Source organism: Bos javanicus, chromosome 18 (genome assembly GCF_032452875.1).
Source record: "Bos javanicus breed banteng chromosome 18, ARS-OSU_banteng_1.0, whole genome shotgun sequence".
Classification (NCBI taxonomy): domain Eukaryota; kingdom Metazoa; phylum Chordata; class Mammalia; order Artiodactyla; family Bovidae; genus Bos; species Bos javanicus.
Window position 1 is genome coordinate 16,836,726 of NC_083885.1, and position 14,231 is coordinate 16,850,956.

Sequence of the window (14,231 nt, forward strand, 5' to 3'; positions counted from 1 at the left end):
AATAAAAATACTTTTCACAATATGCTTAGTAAAGGATGAAAAAAACTGATGCTCACTTAACTGAAATTTGTAATTCATAGTAACATATCATTTTTTCTAAATTGGTTGGCTTGTCAGAAAGCATATTAAAACTTTTAACAGCTTAGCTCATAAAAATAAATCACTTATCCCAAGAAACAGCACCTTCTTACATCTTACAATGGTTTTAAATTTCTGTTGACTGTAACTGTCAACTGGTGGGATCACTGGCCTGGGTTAGGGGTATTGCCCAAGACCAAGACTGTATTATAGCTGAGGTGGTGGGCAGGTTTGTTATGTCAGGAGTCGAGGGTGCTAACCAGAATCACTGGACAGTGGATTGGAGTTCCCTAGCAGACTAGCACTTCAGGCAGTGCTGGCTGGCCCATCCCTATGTCAGGTCCTGAGGCCGTGACACCCAGGGTCTAAGTTCTATCCCTGCTCGACCCTGAACTCTGGTGACGTTGTAGAAGAGAAGCAGAGTTTAAAGAGCAGTGGGGTGACCGCTTCTCACTGCTCTGCCTCCAGTTCGCATGTGACCATAGATAAGGGGCTTGGCCTGGGCGAGGCTCAGTTTCCTTACTCACTCAGCAGACTTCAATGCCTACTGTGTTCCTCTAATGACGGCCTAACACTTACCCTACGCCAAGCACTATTCAAAGCAAGTTATGTATCAACTCACCTAAACCTCTAATCATCCTGATGAGGTCAGAACTATTACTGATGCATTTTACAGAGCAGAGCTGGTTCTTCCTACTGAAGGGGAGACGCTGAACAAAACAACCAAGCTCTCTACCCTCCAGGGTACACTGCTGATCATTAAAGGAAGGATAATAAAAGAACTGACCTCATAGGTTATCTGAGGCTCACCTAATATATTAGAGTTGCTAGAACAGTACCTTGAATGTAGTGAATGCTCAGCCAACTGAGCTATTATTAGATAATAAAATCAAGGCAACCATACTGCTTTTATCTTACAAAGGTCTTATGTAGAGTAAAGGTGGCTACTGACGTGAAAGATGGAGAATTATCAGGAGCACCTAGCAGTCAGAACTGGCATTGCCACAGCAGGGCTATGGCTGCCATCCCCACTGTCAAAGGCAGTGCTCTAGAGAGGGGCAGGGTGGTGGGGAGCAAAGATGGATGACTGGGGTAGGGGGTGGAGTAGAGGGGTTGGGGGGTGCTTCTCATCCTCACAGGGTCTCTGCTCTTGATTCAGAAGAAGTCTGAGATCAACTCCCATTCTGGTGAGGCAAGGTAGCCCGTTTGTCAGCTCCCAAGGTCAGGTGAGCCACAACTTCCCTTCCTTGGGAGGGAAGGCTCTGAGACTGCAGGACTAGCTCCAGCTGCTTTGGGAAGGAAGAGCTGGGGTCTCTCGTCTTACCTACCCAAGGAGGCAGTCTGAGGACCCCAGAACACCATGACAAAGGCACCATCACAACAGAAGTGGGGTACCCTCGCCTCCCGCTCACCTCCGTCATGTCTCCGAAGGGCAGAATTTCCAGATCATGGTTCAGGGAGCAGCAGTGGAGCACCTGGAGATACCTGTGAAGGAGAGGGAGCTAAAGGGCCTGGTGGCCGGCCGCAGGCCCTCCGGCCTTCTCCAGTTTGGAAGGGAAGGTCTTGCATTCCATGCTGAAAAATTTGGCCTTGATCCTGAATTTAATGGTAAATCACAGGAGGCTTTTTTCATTTCCTTCCTTCATTTTTTTTTTAATGTAACATGTGCACTTGGTAATTGTTTGAACAGAACAAAAAGAAGAAAAGGTGAAAAGTGAGTCTCCCTCGCATCGTTGACCCTCAGCTGCTTTCCTCTGAATCAGTCACTAATAGAGTTTCCTCTATATGTGTTCAGAAATAATCTAGTGATATATGGTATGTACAGCGGATATAGGCTTATATTGTTTTAATGGCACTACCATATTCCAGTATAGGGAAGCACCATGCACTGTTTAACCAGTGAGCTAATGCTGGACATTTGGATTGTTGCTAGTTTTTGGCTCTCCTGAATAATTCGATGTGAACATTCTTGTACATGGATCTTGGCATTCATGGGTGGCGCTATATGTATTAACTACATAGCGGTGAATTTTCAGAGTCAAAAGATAGTGTGTTTTTATTTTTGACAAACTGCTCTATGAGTCATGTCAGTCTGAAAGCTGAGCAGTGACAGGATGAGACTGGGCTTTTAGGACAGCTGCCCTGGAGGCAGAGCACAAAGTCGAACAGAGCGGGAGAAGGCTGGAGACAGAGCCAAGAGCGGGGCAGTGGGCACCGTTCTGGCAGAAGGTCACAGACCAGAGCTGGCAGTGGAGGTGGAGAAGGGAAATATTATACCAGTGCTATTTAGGAGGTTGAGTCTTCCAGAGTTGCTGACCAATTACATGTGGAAGGAGGAGGTGGTTCTTGGAGGAGGCAGGGTCAGGCTCCCTGGGTTGCACAGTTCAGTGATGCCATTAAGCCTAATTGGGAATTTGGGAGGAAAAGCAGGTGGGGTGGGGGCTGGGCACGATAGACCTGATGTTGAGGAGCTCACGAACAAACCGACTGGAGACAGCTGGTTTATACACCCACATATCTGTGCCTTTCAGCAAGGTTACAACAGGCAGATTGCAAAATCAGGCAAAGAGTTAAAAGGGGCCAGAGTCCACCAGAATTGGAAGCATAGCTGTAGCAATCAGAGCAGTTTTCCTTGCTCCTCCACTGACCAGACTTTGCTCATGACTTCAGAGCACATGTCTCAAGCAGGTCCACCCAGGACTCTGGAGGGAGAGGCTGCAAAGGGTAAGGAGGGTGTGGGCGGGGCTGGGAATCTAAACTCCTTCCTCTACTGTTGCACACCACCCACGTGTTTTAGCTTTTGACTTTACCTTCAGGAATTAATTAACACAAAGGAAGTTTCAAAGGAACACTTTCGGAAGGGGAGGGTTATTTTGAGCCAAAGGAGCACAATAGTTAAGTTTGGTGGCACTAGCTGTAAAGGACCTGCTTGCCTTTGCAGGAGGTGTGAGACACGAATTCGGTCCCTCGGTTGAGAAGACCCCCTAAAGGAGGGCATGGCAATCCACTCCAATATTCTAGCCTGGAGAATCCCATGGACAGAGGAGCTACAGTCCATGGGGTTGTACAGAGTATGACACGACTGAAGCGACTTAGCGTGAAGTTTCTGAAAGCAACTGGGTTCAGATTCTGACTCTACCATATCCTAGCAGCTCAATGACTTTGGGCAAATTATTCAGTCTCTTGGGGGCCTCAGCTGATTTGCTAGAAAATGGATCTGATGAGAATCTTTCCTTCCCAGTGAGAAGGAAATACAGTGATGCATGTAAGTGAGCACACAGCAAGTCATTATTAGCAGTGAGAGGCCCCTCTCCAAACCAGCCCCAGAAGCCCAGAAGCTCACCAGGCCTCGTCGTATTGGCTTCCCATGAGGATGTTCTCCCGGACACTCCCCTTGATGATCCAGGCCTGCTGGGGGACATAGGCCAGGCTTCCGTGCACCCCCACTGAACCCTCCAGCAAGTGCATCTGCGGCAGAGTGAGTCCAGCCTCAGGACCGTGGCAGCCACGGAACAGATCCCCCCTGGCTCAGCAGCCACAGTGCCCAGGGCTCCACTGTGCTCCAGGAGCCTGGGGGCTCTCCTGTGTAAATGAAATCTTAACAGGATCCTGCCAGGCCCACTGGTGAAGGCCCTGAGAATGTGGGCAGTAGTTGGGGAAAGCCAGACCTGTTCCTACTGTGACTGAAGGCAAGGTTCACATTGAAGTCACCCATACTTTTTTTCTCTTATTTCCCCAGCCCCAATCCCTTGCTGTGAGATGGAAAGCTCCAGGCCACCTCTGTCCATCCCTGAGTATCACAGAATTATTACTGATTTGTGGATGTGATAACGTCATCACGGTTAGATGAGGAAATGCCTTTACTTTTTGGACATCGTGGTGAAACATTAGTGGGGAAAGTGTCATAATCTTTGTAATTTAAAATAGGTCTACCAAAAAATAAATAAATAATGCTTCTACAAAGTATATTTCTACATAGATGTGGCAAATATACAAATGCTATCAACTCCTGAATCTCAATGGTGGGTATACGGATCTTTACCGTAGTGTTCTTCCTGCTTTTCTGCAGGGTAAATTTAAAAGCACACATTTAAAAAGAATCAAGGCCACAACCCTCATGCCCATGACCCCAGCAGAGGACCTCATGATCTTATGCTTCTTTCTCTTCTTATCCTGTGCTTCCTACTTCTTAACTGAAGACAGGCTTTAATAAGAACTAAACCTTTAAATGACATCTTTTTGTTTTCCTTTATGGGAAGCTAAGTGATTGGTTCATTTGAAGCGACAAGCCCCCAACCACGTAGAAAGGTGGCCCTGAATGGAAGCTGCTGGGAAACGTAGCTGTGATGAGAAGCAAAGCTCTGACATCAGCTGGACTGGTATCCTCCCTGGCTGCATCCCTCACCTGCTGGCAGCTGTGGGCAAGTCACCTCTCTCAGCCTCATTTACTCATCTGTAAACTGACCTCAATGTCTGTGCCTTCCTCGTGGAGTTTGTTTTTGGGTTGCGGGCCAAGGGAAAAAATGGGAAGCTCTGAACACAGGGCCTGGCATTCAAATACTATTCAAACTATTTTTATTAAAAAAAAAAAAAAAAAGTGGGGACTTCCCTGGTGGCCCAGTGGTTAAGAATCCACCTTGCAATGCAAGGGACGTGGGTTCGATCCCTGGTCAGGGAACCAAGATTCTACATGTGTGGGAGCAACTAAGCCCTCACACCATAACTAGAGAATCCATGAGCCACAGTGAAAGATTCCACATAATGCAACGAAGACACCTCATACCGCAACTAAGACACAACACAGCCGAATGTATACGTGAATGAGTGAATGATTTTTTTAAAAGTGGACGTTTTCTTCTCCTTAGTTGTAAGAAGTTGGGGGAAGAAATTGCATCACCTGTGGTGCACACACACACACACAAATGAGCCATCAGACTGATGTATTCAGAGAGAATTGCTATTGACAAGGTGAGCGCTTTCCTAGGAGGTGATGAGTTTGTCCATGTGCTTTAAGGAGGAGGAGCTAAGGAAGGAGGGATACCAGACAGTTCTCCCAACCATTGTGGGAAGGAGGACAGTGGACAAAGTGGGGAGGGGGTAGGAGAGAGCCCTAGGACGCAGTGAGGCTGAGGCTGTGTGGAAGGGCTGGAGAGATCCCCCGTGAGAAGGGGGCCATAGACACACAGATGGCTGTTAAGATACAGTCCAGGTTTATGGCTGTTTTTTGTTGTTCACTAGGAGAAGGCAATGGCAACCCACTCCAGTGTTCTTGCCTGGAGAATCCCAGGGACAGAGGAGCCTGGTGGGCTGCCGTCTCTGGGGTTGCGAAGAGTCGGACACGACTGAGCGACTTCACTTTCACTTTTCACTTTCATGCATTGGAGAAGGAAATGGCAACCCACTCCAGTGTTCTTGCCTGGAGAATCCCAGGGATGGGGGAGCCTGGTGGGCTGCCGTCTCTGGGGTCGCACAGAGTCGGACACGACTGAGGCGACTAAGCGACTTAGCAGGAGGTGTGCAATATAACCTCAGTGTTTGGGGGGAAAGGGTTGGTCTTGTTGGAAACTGGAGAAGGAGTGGGCTGAGTGACATGCCTGCATAGCTGCAGATGAAGCAGACCTCAAGAATGTCCCAAGGCAATGTGATTAGACGGTTCAGATTTCAAGGGCCTGATGCTGTCTCTGTAGGGACACATGTCCCACTCTGAGTTTGTCTTCATGAGATGATTTGTGTTATCATATTAAGCATCGAGATGCCTGTATCACCACCTTGGTAGCTGCTTGATTACAGCAAAGGGCAGGGAAAGCATAGAGAATGAGGATGGATCTCCAGGTGTCCTAAGAAGTGGTTCTCCCATTGGGAGGTGAAATGGAAGCACATTCATAACTCATCTCCCCCACAGCACATGCTCAATTGTTTTGAATTTATAAAAATTCTATTGGTTTGGACCCCTTTCTGGGAAAGAAGTGGTGGCGTGACTTGCTGGGGGACCTGGAACCTGGGGGTTTCTGGCCCTCGGTGGGGCCGGGGGTGCATGCATGGGCCACAATACACTCACCTGCCCCAGGATGGCTGATAGCAGGCTGCTCTTGCCACTCCCTGTGTTGCCACAGACCCCTAGCATGGTACCCTGCAAAGCCAAGGAGAACAGACAGGCGTTGGGACAGGTGACTTGCCCAGGACAGGTCTATTGTCTGTTATGCAAAATGACAAACAGAAAACAGCTACACGCACCCCAAGGCCCCTCAGACAAAGCTCAAGAGGAGCTGAGAGGCCAGTCTGTACAGGTGGGATGCGGCAACCTCAGAGGAAGGAAATTGCATGAGGCTGGCAGAAAGGAATTATGCACAGATGGCCCGTCAGGCACAAAACCCAAATTCCAGATCTACATCTATTCTACTCTATGATCCTGGGCAAGTCACTTAAGACTCTCTATGCCTCGGTTTCCTCATCTGTAAAATGGGGATAATGAAGCCAGTTCAGCATATACTCCTTCATTCATTCATTCATCCATCGAATAGTCATGTGCATTTCTTCTGTGCACCAAGCAACAAAGAAGAACTCTCATTAAGTTTACAACTAGTGGGGAGAGAAAAACCATGAAATAAATAACAAAACAAAGAAAACAGATGGTGGTAAGTGGTATAAATTAAATAAATTTGCTACCATGACAGACAGTTGGAGGTTAAAGCAGTGTTAGATGGGCTGGCCAGGGAAGGCTTCATAAGAGTATGTGTCATTGCAGCGGATACCTGAATGACAAGAAGGAGTGAGAGAGAAGACCTGAAGGTTTCACACCATGGGAACATGAGGAGCAAAGGTCCTGAGATAGGAACAAGGTGACAGACAAAGAGCAGTTAGAGGGCTGGTGTGGAGGGAACGAATGAGAGACGAGGTTGGAGATGTGGGCAGTTGCTCAGGAAAACCTAGACTCTACCCTAAGTGCAGTGGAGAGTCACCGAATGACTTAACCAGAAGAGTGACTTGAATTGGTTTGTTTTAGAAGGTTCCCTCTGTCCACCATGTGGGATGGACTGTAAGAGGGCAAAAGTGGAAGCAGAGAGGCTACTAAGGAGGCTCTTAGACAGGGATCAAGACCATTCCCATGGAAAAGAAATGCAAAAAAGCAAGATGGCTGTCTGGGGAGGCCTTACAAATAGCTGTAAAAAGAAGAGAAGTGAAAAGCAAAGGAGAAAAGGAAAGATACAAACATCTGAATGCAGAGTTCCAAAGAATAGCAAGAAGAGATAAGAAAGCCTTCTTCAGCGATCAATGCAAAGAAATAGAGGAAAACAACAGAATGGGAAAAACTAGGGATCTCTTCAAGAAAATCAGAGATACCAAAGGAATATTTCATGTAAAGATGGGCTCGATAAAGGACAGAAATGGTATGGACCTAACAGAAGCAGAAGATATTAAGAAGAAATGGCAAGAATACACAGAAGAACTGTACAAAAAGATCTTCACGACCCAGATAATCACGATGGTGTGATCACTGACCTAGAGCCAGACATCCTGGAATGTGAAGTCAAGGGGGCCTTAGAAAGCATCACTACAAACAAAGCTAGTGGAGGCGATGGAATTCCAGTTGAGCTATTCCAAATCCTGAAAGATGATGCTGTGAAAGTGCTGCACTCAATATGCCAGCAAATTTGGAAAACTCAGCAGTGGCCACAAGACTGGAAAAGGTCAGTTTTCCTTCCAATCCCAAAGAAAGGCAATGCCAAAGAATGCTCAAACTACTGCACAATTGCACTCATCTCACATGCTAGTAAAGTAATGCTCAAAATTCTCCAAGCCAGGCTTCAGCAATATGTGAACCGTGAACTTCCAGATGTTCAAGCTGGTTTTAGAAAAGGCAGAGGAACCAGAGATCAAATTGCCAACGTCCGCTGGATCGTGGAAAAAGCAAGAGAGTTCCAGAAAAGCATCTATTTCTGCTTTATTGACTATGCCAAAGCCTTTGACTGTGTGGATCACAATAAACTGTGGAAAATTCTGAAAGAGATGGGAATACCAGACCACCTGACCTGCCTCTTGAGAAACCTGTATGCAGGTCAGGAAGCAACAGTTAGGACTGGACATGGAACAACAGACTGGTTCCAAATAGGAAAAGGAGTTCGTCAAGGCTATATATTGTCACCCTGTTTATTTAACTTATATGCAGAGTACATCATGAGAAACGCTGGACTGGAAGAAACACAAGCTGGAATCAAGATTACCGGGAGAAATATCAATAACCTCAGATATGCAGATGACACCACCCTTATGGCAGCAAGTGAAGAGGAACTAAAAAGCCTCTTGATGAAAGTGAAAGTGGAGAGTGAAAAAGTTGGCTTAAAGCTCCACATTCAGAAAACGAAGATCATGGCATCCAGTCCCATCACTTCATGGGAAATAGATGGGGAAACAGTGGAAACAGCGTCAGACTTTATTTTTCTGGGCTCCAAAATCACTACAGACGGTGACTGCAGCCACGAAATTAAAAGACGCTTACTCTTTGGAAGGAAAGTAATGACCAACCTAGATAGCATATTGAAAAGCAGAGACATTACTTTGCCAACAAAGGATTGTCTAGTCAAGACTATGGTTTTTCCAGTGGTCATGTATGGATGTGAGAGTTGGACTGTGAAGAAGGCTGAGCACCGAAGAATTGATGCTTTTGAACTGTGGTGTTGGAGAAGACTCTTGAGAGTCCCTTGGACTGCAGGGAGATCCAACCAGTCCATTCTAAAGCAGATCAGCCCTGGGATTTCTTTGGAAGGAATGATGCTGAAGCTGAAACTCCAGTACTTTGGCCACGTCATGCGAAGAGTTGACTCATTGGAAAAGACTCTGATGCTGGGAGGGACTGGGGGCAAGAGGAGAAGGGGTCAACAGAGGATGAGATGGCTGGATGGCATCACTGACTCGATGGACGTGAGTCTGAGTGAACTCTGGGAGTTGGTGATGGACAGGGAGGCCTGGCATGCTGCAATTCATGGGGTCGCAAAGAGTCAGACACGACTGAGCGACTGGTTTGATAGAGGAGCTAGGCATGGCATGCTGGTGGTTGGGGCTAAGGCAGTGGAGGAGGCTGTGGTGAGATGAGGCTGGTCCAGGAGAGATGCTTTTGGAGAGCTGCCAGGCCTCACTGATGGAGACTGGATGGATGGGAGGAAAGGAAAGGCAAGTTTGACTTCTAGGACCTTAACCCCTGGAAAGATGGTGATGCCACCTCCAGAGATGGAGAAGACCTGGGGAATGGATCAGAGAGGGTGAAAACCAAGTTCTTTTTTGGTCTTGTTTGTTTGAAATATCTGGTAGGCATTGAACAGGAGGTAATAAACAGAGAGTTAAGTCTGGAACTCAGAGGAAACTTCAAGGCTAGAGATAATAACACCGTAGAGCTGGATGCCAGAGCCATGGGACTGCAGGTGACCATCAAGGGGGGAAATATAGATATATCACTAATATTAGATATTAATATTTATTATTACTAGATGTCAATATTGATTACTATTAGATAGTTGTATCTATTTTAGATATATCTATCACTAGATATATCTATCACTAGATATAGATCAATGTCTATATTCTATATCTATATGATTATTAGACAGAGCAGAGGAGCCAACTGTTGCAAATATTAGTCAGAGAAGAAGCCAAATGATGTCAGTTCACAGAATAACCAAACGGAAAGATACAGCACAGTGCTTGGCACACACTAGGAACTCAATAAACATTAGTTTAGCCTTCTCCCTTTATCCTTGGTCCCTCCAAAGACCAGCGAGCATACAGCTTGCTATTCTAGGTCATGCTATTACAAAACAGTTTAGATGATTAACTGATTTACACTTAAGTATGAAAGACTTCCTATTTGCCCTCCATGGAAATTTTCTCTCTCTTTGTCTTTCTATGGAAATTTTCTATTTTAGAGGGAGATCTTGGAGAGGGCAGTTTTTAGCCAAGGAAGTGGTGGTGCGTGAGGCCAATCTCCCAGTCTTCGGCCCTGAAAGTCTGGCCACCAGCCCGCCTGCACAGACCACACGAGGCTACCTTTGACAGCACCAGGTTTATCTTGCGCAACTCTGGGCCCCGGGTGTCCCCTTGATCCTTGGGCTCAAGGCCGCTCAGAGGTGGCTGAGCTCTAGTCATCCCCTCGGGAGTGTATCTGTTCTTCTCCAGCTCCAAGGCCCCATTGATGATCCCAGGGCAAGTCTTTCTCCATGACAATGTGGCCTCCTCTAAAACCACTGGTTTTCTGGGGTCTTCCAATTCCTTAACATATATGACAGGGCTCTCTTGGAGGAAAAATTTCTGTACAGAAAAAAAAAAAAGGAAAGGAAGCGGGGAGGAATTTAGTTCTTTAGTCCAGTAGGAACACATACCCGTTTTACTGGCTTGCCAACTGGTCTGATTTATGAACTTTTAATAAACTGAGAAGTCTGAAGAACCACCATCAATTAGAAGAGGCTAGTTTTTGCTAGTGAAAATTCCACATCAGGGTTTTCCAAATCTCAGACTACTGGGCCGTTCTTTCACATTTGTATCCTTCCTGTACTGAGTTCCTTTCCATCTTAATTTACATTAACTAGTGACATAACCTGGTGGGCTGCAGTCCATGGGGTCACTGAGAGTCAGGCACGACTGAGCGACTTCACTTTCACTTTTCACTTTCATGCATTGGAGAAGGAAATGGCAACCCACTCCAGTGTTCTTGCGTGGAGAATCCCAGGGACGGGGGAGCCTGGTGGGCTGCCGTCTATGGGGTCGCACAGAGTCGGACACGACTGAAGCAGGAGCACAGAGTTGGACACGACTTAGCAGCAGCAGCAGCAGTGACATAACCTACATTAGCCTTGTCTTAAGTGGTAAGAGCTGTTGAAACATAATACTGATGTGTGGTTTTTCTCATTAACTTTCATTTCTACGTATTAAAAGTAAAAAGGTCTGTCCAGGCACAACTCTGTGCAAAATGCTGTTTGGGTCATATATTTCAAAATGTATTGGCAGGTCACTTTTCTCCACACCTCCATCTCACTGTCTGCAAGGAATAAGAGTTGAACTGCAAGAATTCTAGCACCAAAAAAAGGTGGGTGGGAAGTATGACCTCACTGATCAAATTGCATTTGCATTTCTCCACCAGGACATGCTCAGAAAGAGATCTAGAAAGACACTTGCGGACATTTTGGACAATTGATTTTGTCTCTCTATAGTAAATACTGAGCAATCTTTATTCTCTGTATCTTTTTGCCTTGTCTGAACCTTTGCAAAGAGTATATAGCCTTTCACAAAAACACAACAAAAAGCTATTTTCAGAGGAATAAAAGAAATAATGCCACATGTAGCAATATGGATGGACCCAGAGATTATCATACTAAGTGAAGTAAATCCAGAATCTAAAAAAAAAAAAAAAGATACAAATGAATTTTATCTACAAAACAGAAACAGACTACAGACTTGGAAAACAAATGTATCATCACCAAAGAAGAAAGGTAGAGGCAGGGATAAATTAGGAGTTTGGAATTAACAGATACATACTGTTAACATACATACATACATACATACATACTCTATTTAAAATAGATAACCAACAAGGACCCATTGTATAGCACAGGGAACTCTACTCAGTATTCTGTAATGACCTATACAGGAAAATAATTTGAAAAAGAATGTGTATATATATGTGTGTGTATGTGTGTGTGTGTGTGTGTGTATAGATATATATAAATGTGTATATATATATATATAAATCACTTTGCTGTATCCATGAAACCAATACAACATTGTAAATCAACTATATTCTAACATAAAATAAAATTTAGAAAAACAGAGGTAGTTTGTTTATTTTTTAAAATTGAACCTCAGGTACATTGAAATGAATTAACTATAATATTTGGGTCAAGGCATATAGTTATCAGCAGGAACTGCATGGCCCACTTTATTTCATTTAGCTAGTTGGGCATTTACTTGTTTAGCAATTTTTTAATAATATATTAAATATCTGTGAGCCCACCAGCAGACCCAGGAACCATGACTTTTATCGATCAATGGGGTCCTTCCCCAGCTCATCCTCCTGCTTGGTGGGACAAAGCAACCCCCTCGTTCCAAGCCCTCCCCTTGGGCAACCACTGTCCCCAGATTTGTGGTTTTCATTCCCTTGCTTTAAAAAAAAAAAAAAAAGAACAAAAACAGCACACTGCCTTAATGTGTCAGCACAGCAAGCACACATCTGGACATGAATTGACACCAACAAACTGGGTTATGGGGTGACCCCCAAATGCTCTAAGCAAATTCTCACTCTGTAGCTTTAGTGATGCCATTCAGTGACTTTTCACTCATTTTTTTTTTTAATAACCAGTGCAGAGGAAAAGGTGGTCTGGAGTGCGGCCCACCGCGGGGCCTTGCCCAGAGCCCAGCATGCAGCCTCGGCAGCACCCAGCAGCCAGCTTGCCTCCTACCTGTGACCACCTGCACAGAGGCAGCCTTCCTGAGGGCCTGCAGCTTTCTTCTCCCTGCCCCATCCCCAAGGTGACTCCTTAGTACAGCCCTGAGGGGAACAGAGGAGAAAGAATCTGGCCTCAGAGATCTCTCCTCCCGCTTCCAGCCTGAGGATCTCAAAGACAAATGCCTATGCATCAGACAGAAAATGCAGGTGACTGAAAAGAGGTCTTGAAGTGAAGGGACTTGGAGGGTTAGTACCTGTCCAGCGTAACAGCTGCAGCCCTTTGAGGCCTTGAGGAAGTGCAGTCCAGTGTCTGATATCTTAGCTCTCTTGCTGGTGTTTAGTAGTTAAGTCGTGTCTAATTCTTTGAGACCCCATGGACTGCAGCATGCCAGGCTTCCCTGTCTTTCACTGTCTGCTGGAGTTTGCTCAAATTCATGTTCACTGAGTCAGTGATGCCATCCAACCATCTCATCCCAGTTGCTCCCTTCTCCTCCTGCCCTCAGTCTTTCCCAGCATCAGTCTTTTCCAATGAGCTGGCTCTTTACATCTTCGTACTGGAGCTTCAGCTTCAGCATCAGTCCTTCTAATGAATATTCAGGGTTGATTTCCTGTAGGATTCACTGGTTTGATCTCCTTGTAGTCCACGGGATTCTTAAGAGTCTTCTCCAGCACCACAATTTGAAAGCATCAATTCTTCGGTGCTCAGCCTTCTTTGTGTCCAACTCTCACATTTGTACATGGCTACTGGAAAAACCATGGCTTTGCCCTGACCCTCCCCTTCCAGCCTCCTCCTCTCTTCCTTCATCCATCCCACTCCCTTCCCTGCCCTGTAGCTGTCTCTCTGGTCAGCATCCCTACCCACCTTTCTGAGCCCAGGCTGTAGCCTCCTCCTCCCCTGCAGGAAGGGGAGGGCAGTAGAACTCCTCCAGTGGGGAGGAGGAGGCAGAAGGGGCCCCAACAGCTGAAGCTGAGAAGTTAGGGAGCTCCTGCGGCTGTTGATAAGTCAAGAACTGGTGTTACTCAGACAAGACAAGTTAATTCCAGCCTCAGGGCTTTTGTACTTGCTGTCCTCTCTGCTTTGTCATTATCACTCAACTCAAACCTCTCCTTGGGAGAGATACGTCCCTGACCACTGTGGCCCCAGCCCTCCCCAGCATGCACTCCAGAATATCACTCTGCTTTATTGGCACCACAGCCCTTCACATGAGCTAATGTTGTCTACTTTGATAGTTAATTCACTTGTACATCACCTGTTTTCAATACCAGATTACGTTATAGAAAAGAACTGACTCCATACTGGATCTGCTTCTTTTACTTTAACCTTTGCTTCCCACTGCTTTTATTCACTAAAAGGATACTGCTCGTACATAATGGCCTGCCTCAGGGAACCCTGCCCTTCTCTGCCTGAATGTTAAACCAGAATGCCTTTGTTCAGTACCGTGTCCACTTGTGGATGGCTACAGGAAGGAAGAAATTAACACATCTTCTCCCTAAGGATGGTCATGCCAGGAGACATTTGTAAAACCAACGGTCTTTTTTACTTCCTCATCTCCCCCCATCTCTGTTCTATAAAAGAACCTGCCTGGCAGCCAGACCCCCATAGGATGGTTATTTTGAGACATCATTCTGACATCTTCTCAGTCTGCCAACTTTCCAAATAAAGTTGTATTCCTTGACTCAACACCTCGTCTCTTGATTAATTGGCCTGTCGTGTGGTGAGCAG

At 45.9% G+C, this 14,231-nt stretch overlaps 1 protein-coding gene across 3 annotated transcripts in view; it reads right to left on the reverse strand.

Moving 5' to 3' along the window:
* The window catches only part of ABCC11 (ATP binding cassette subfamily C member 11), a 90,229-nt gene that overhangs the window by 34,388 nt on the left and 41,610 nt on the right, over positions 1-14,231 (reverse strand). For 2 of the 3 annotated variants that reach the window (XM_061387101.1, XM_061387102.1), the window contains exons 11-14: positions 10,117-10,377; positions 6,137-6,208; positions 3,422-3,546; positions 1,491-1,563 (exon numbers count right to left, since the gene is read on the reverse strand). In XM_061387101.1, the coding sequence (XP_061243085.1) occupies positions 1,491-1,563; positions 3,422-3,546; positions 6,137-6,208; positions 10,117-10,377 (531 nt within the window). Of the gene's footprint in view, positions 1-1,490; positions 1,564-3,421; positions 3,547-6,136; positions 6,209-10,116; positions 10,378-14,231 lie in introns of those variants that run through there. The other variant, XM_061387104.1, reaches the window with a different exon arrangement.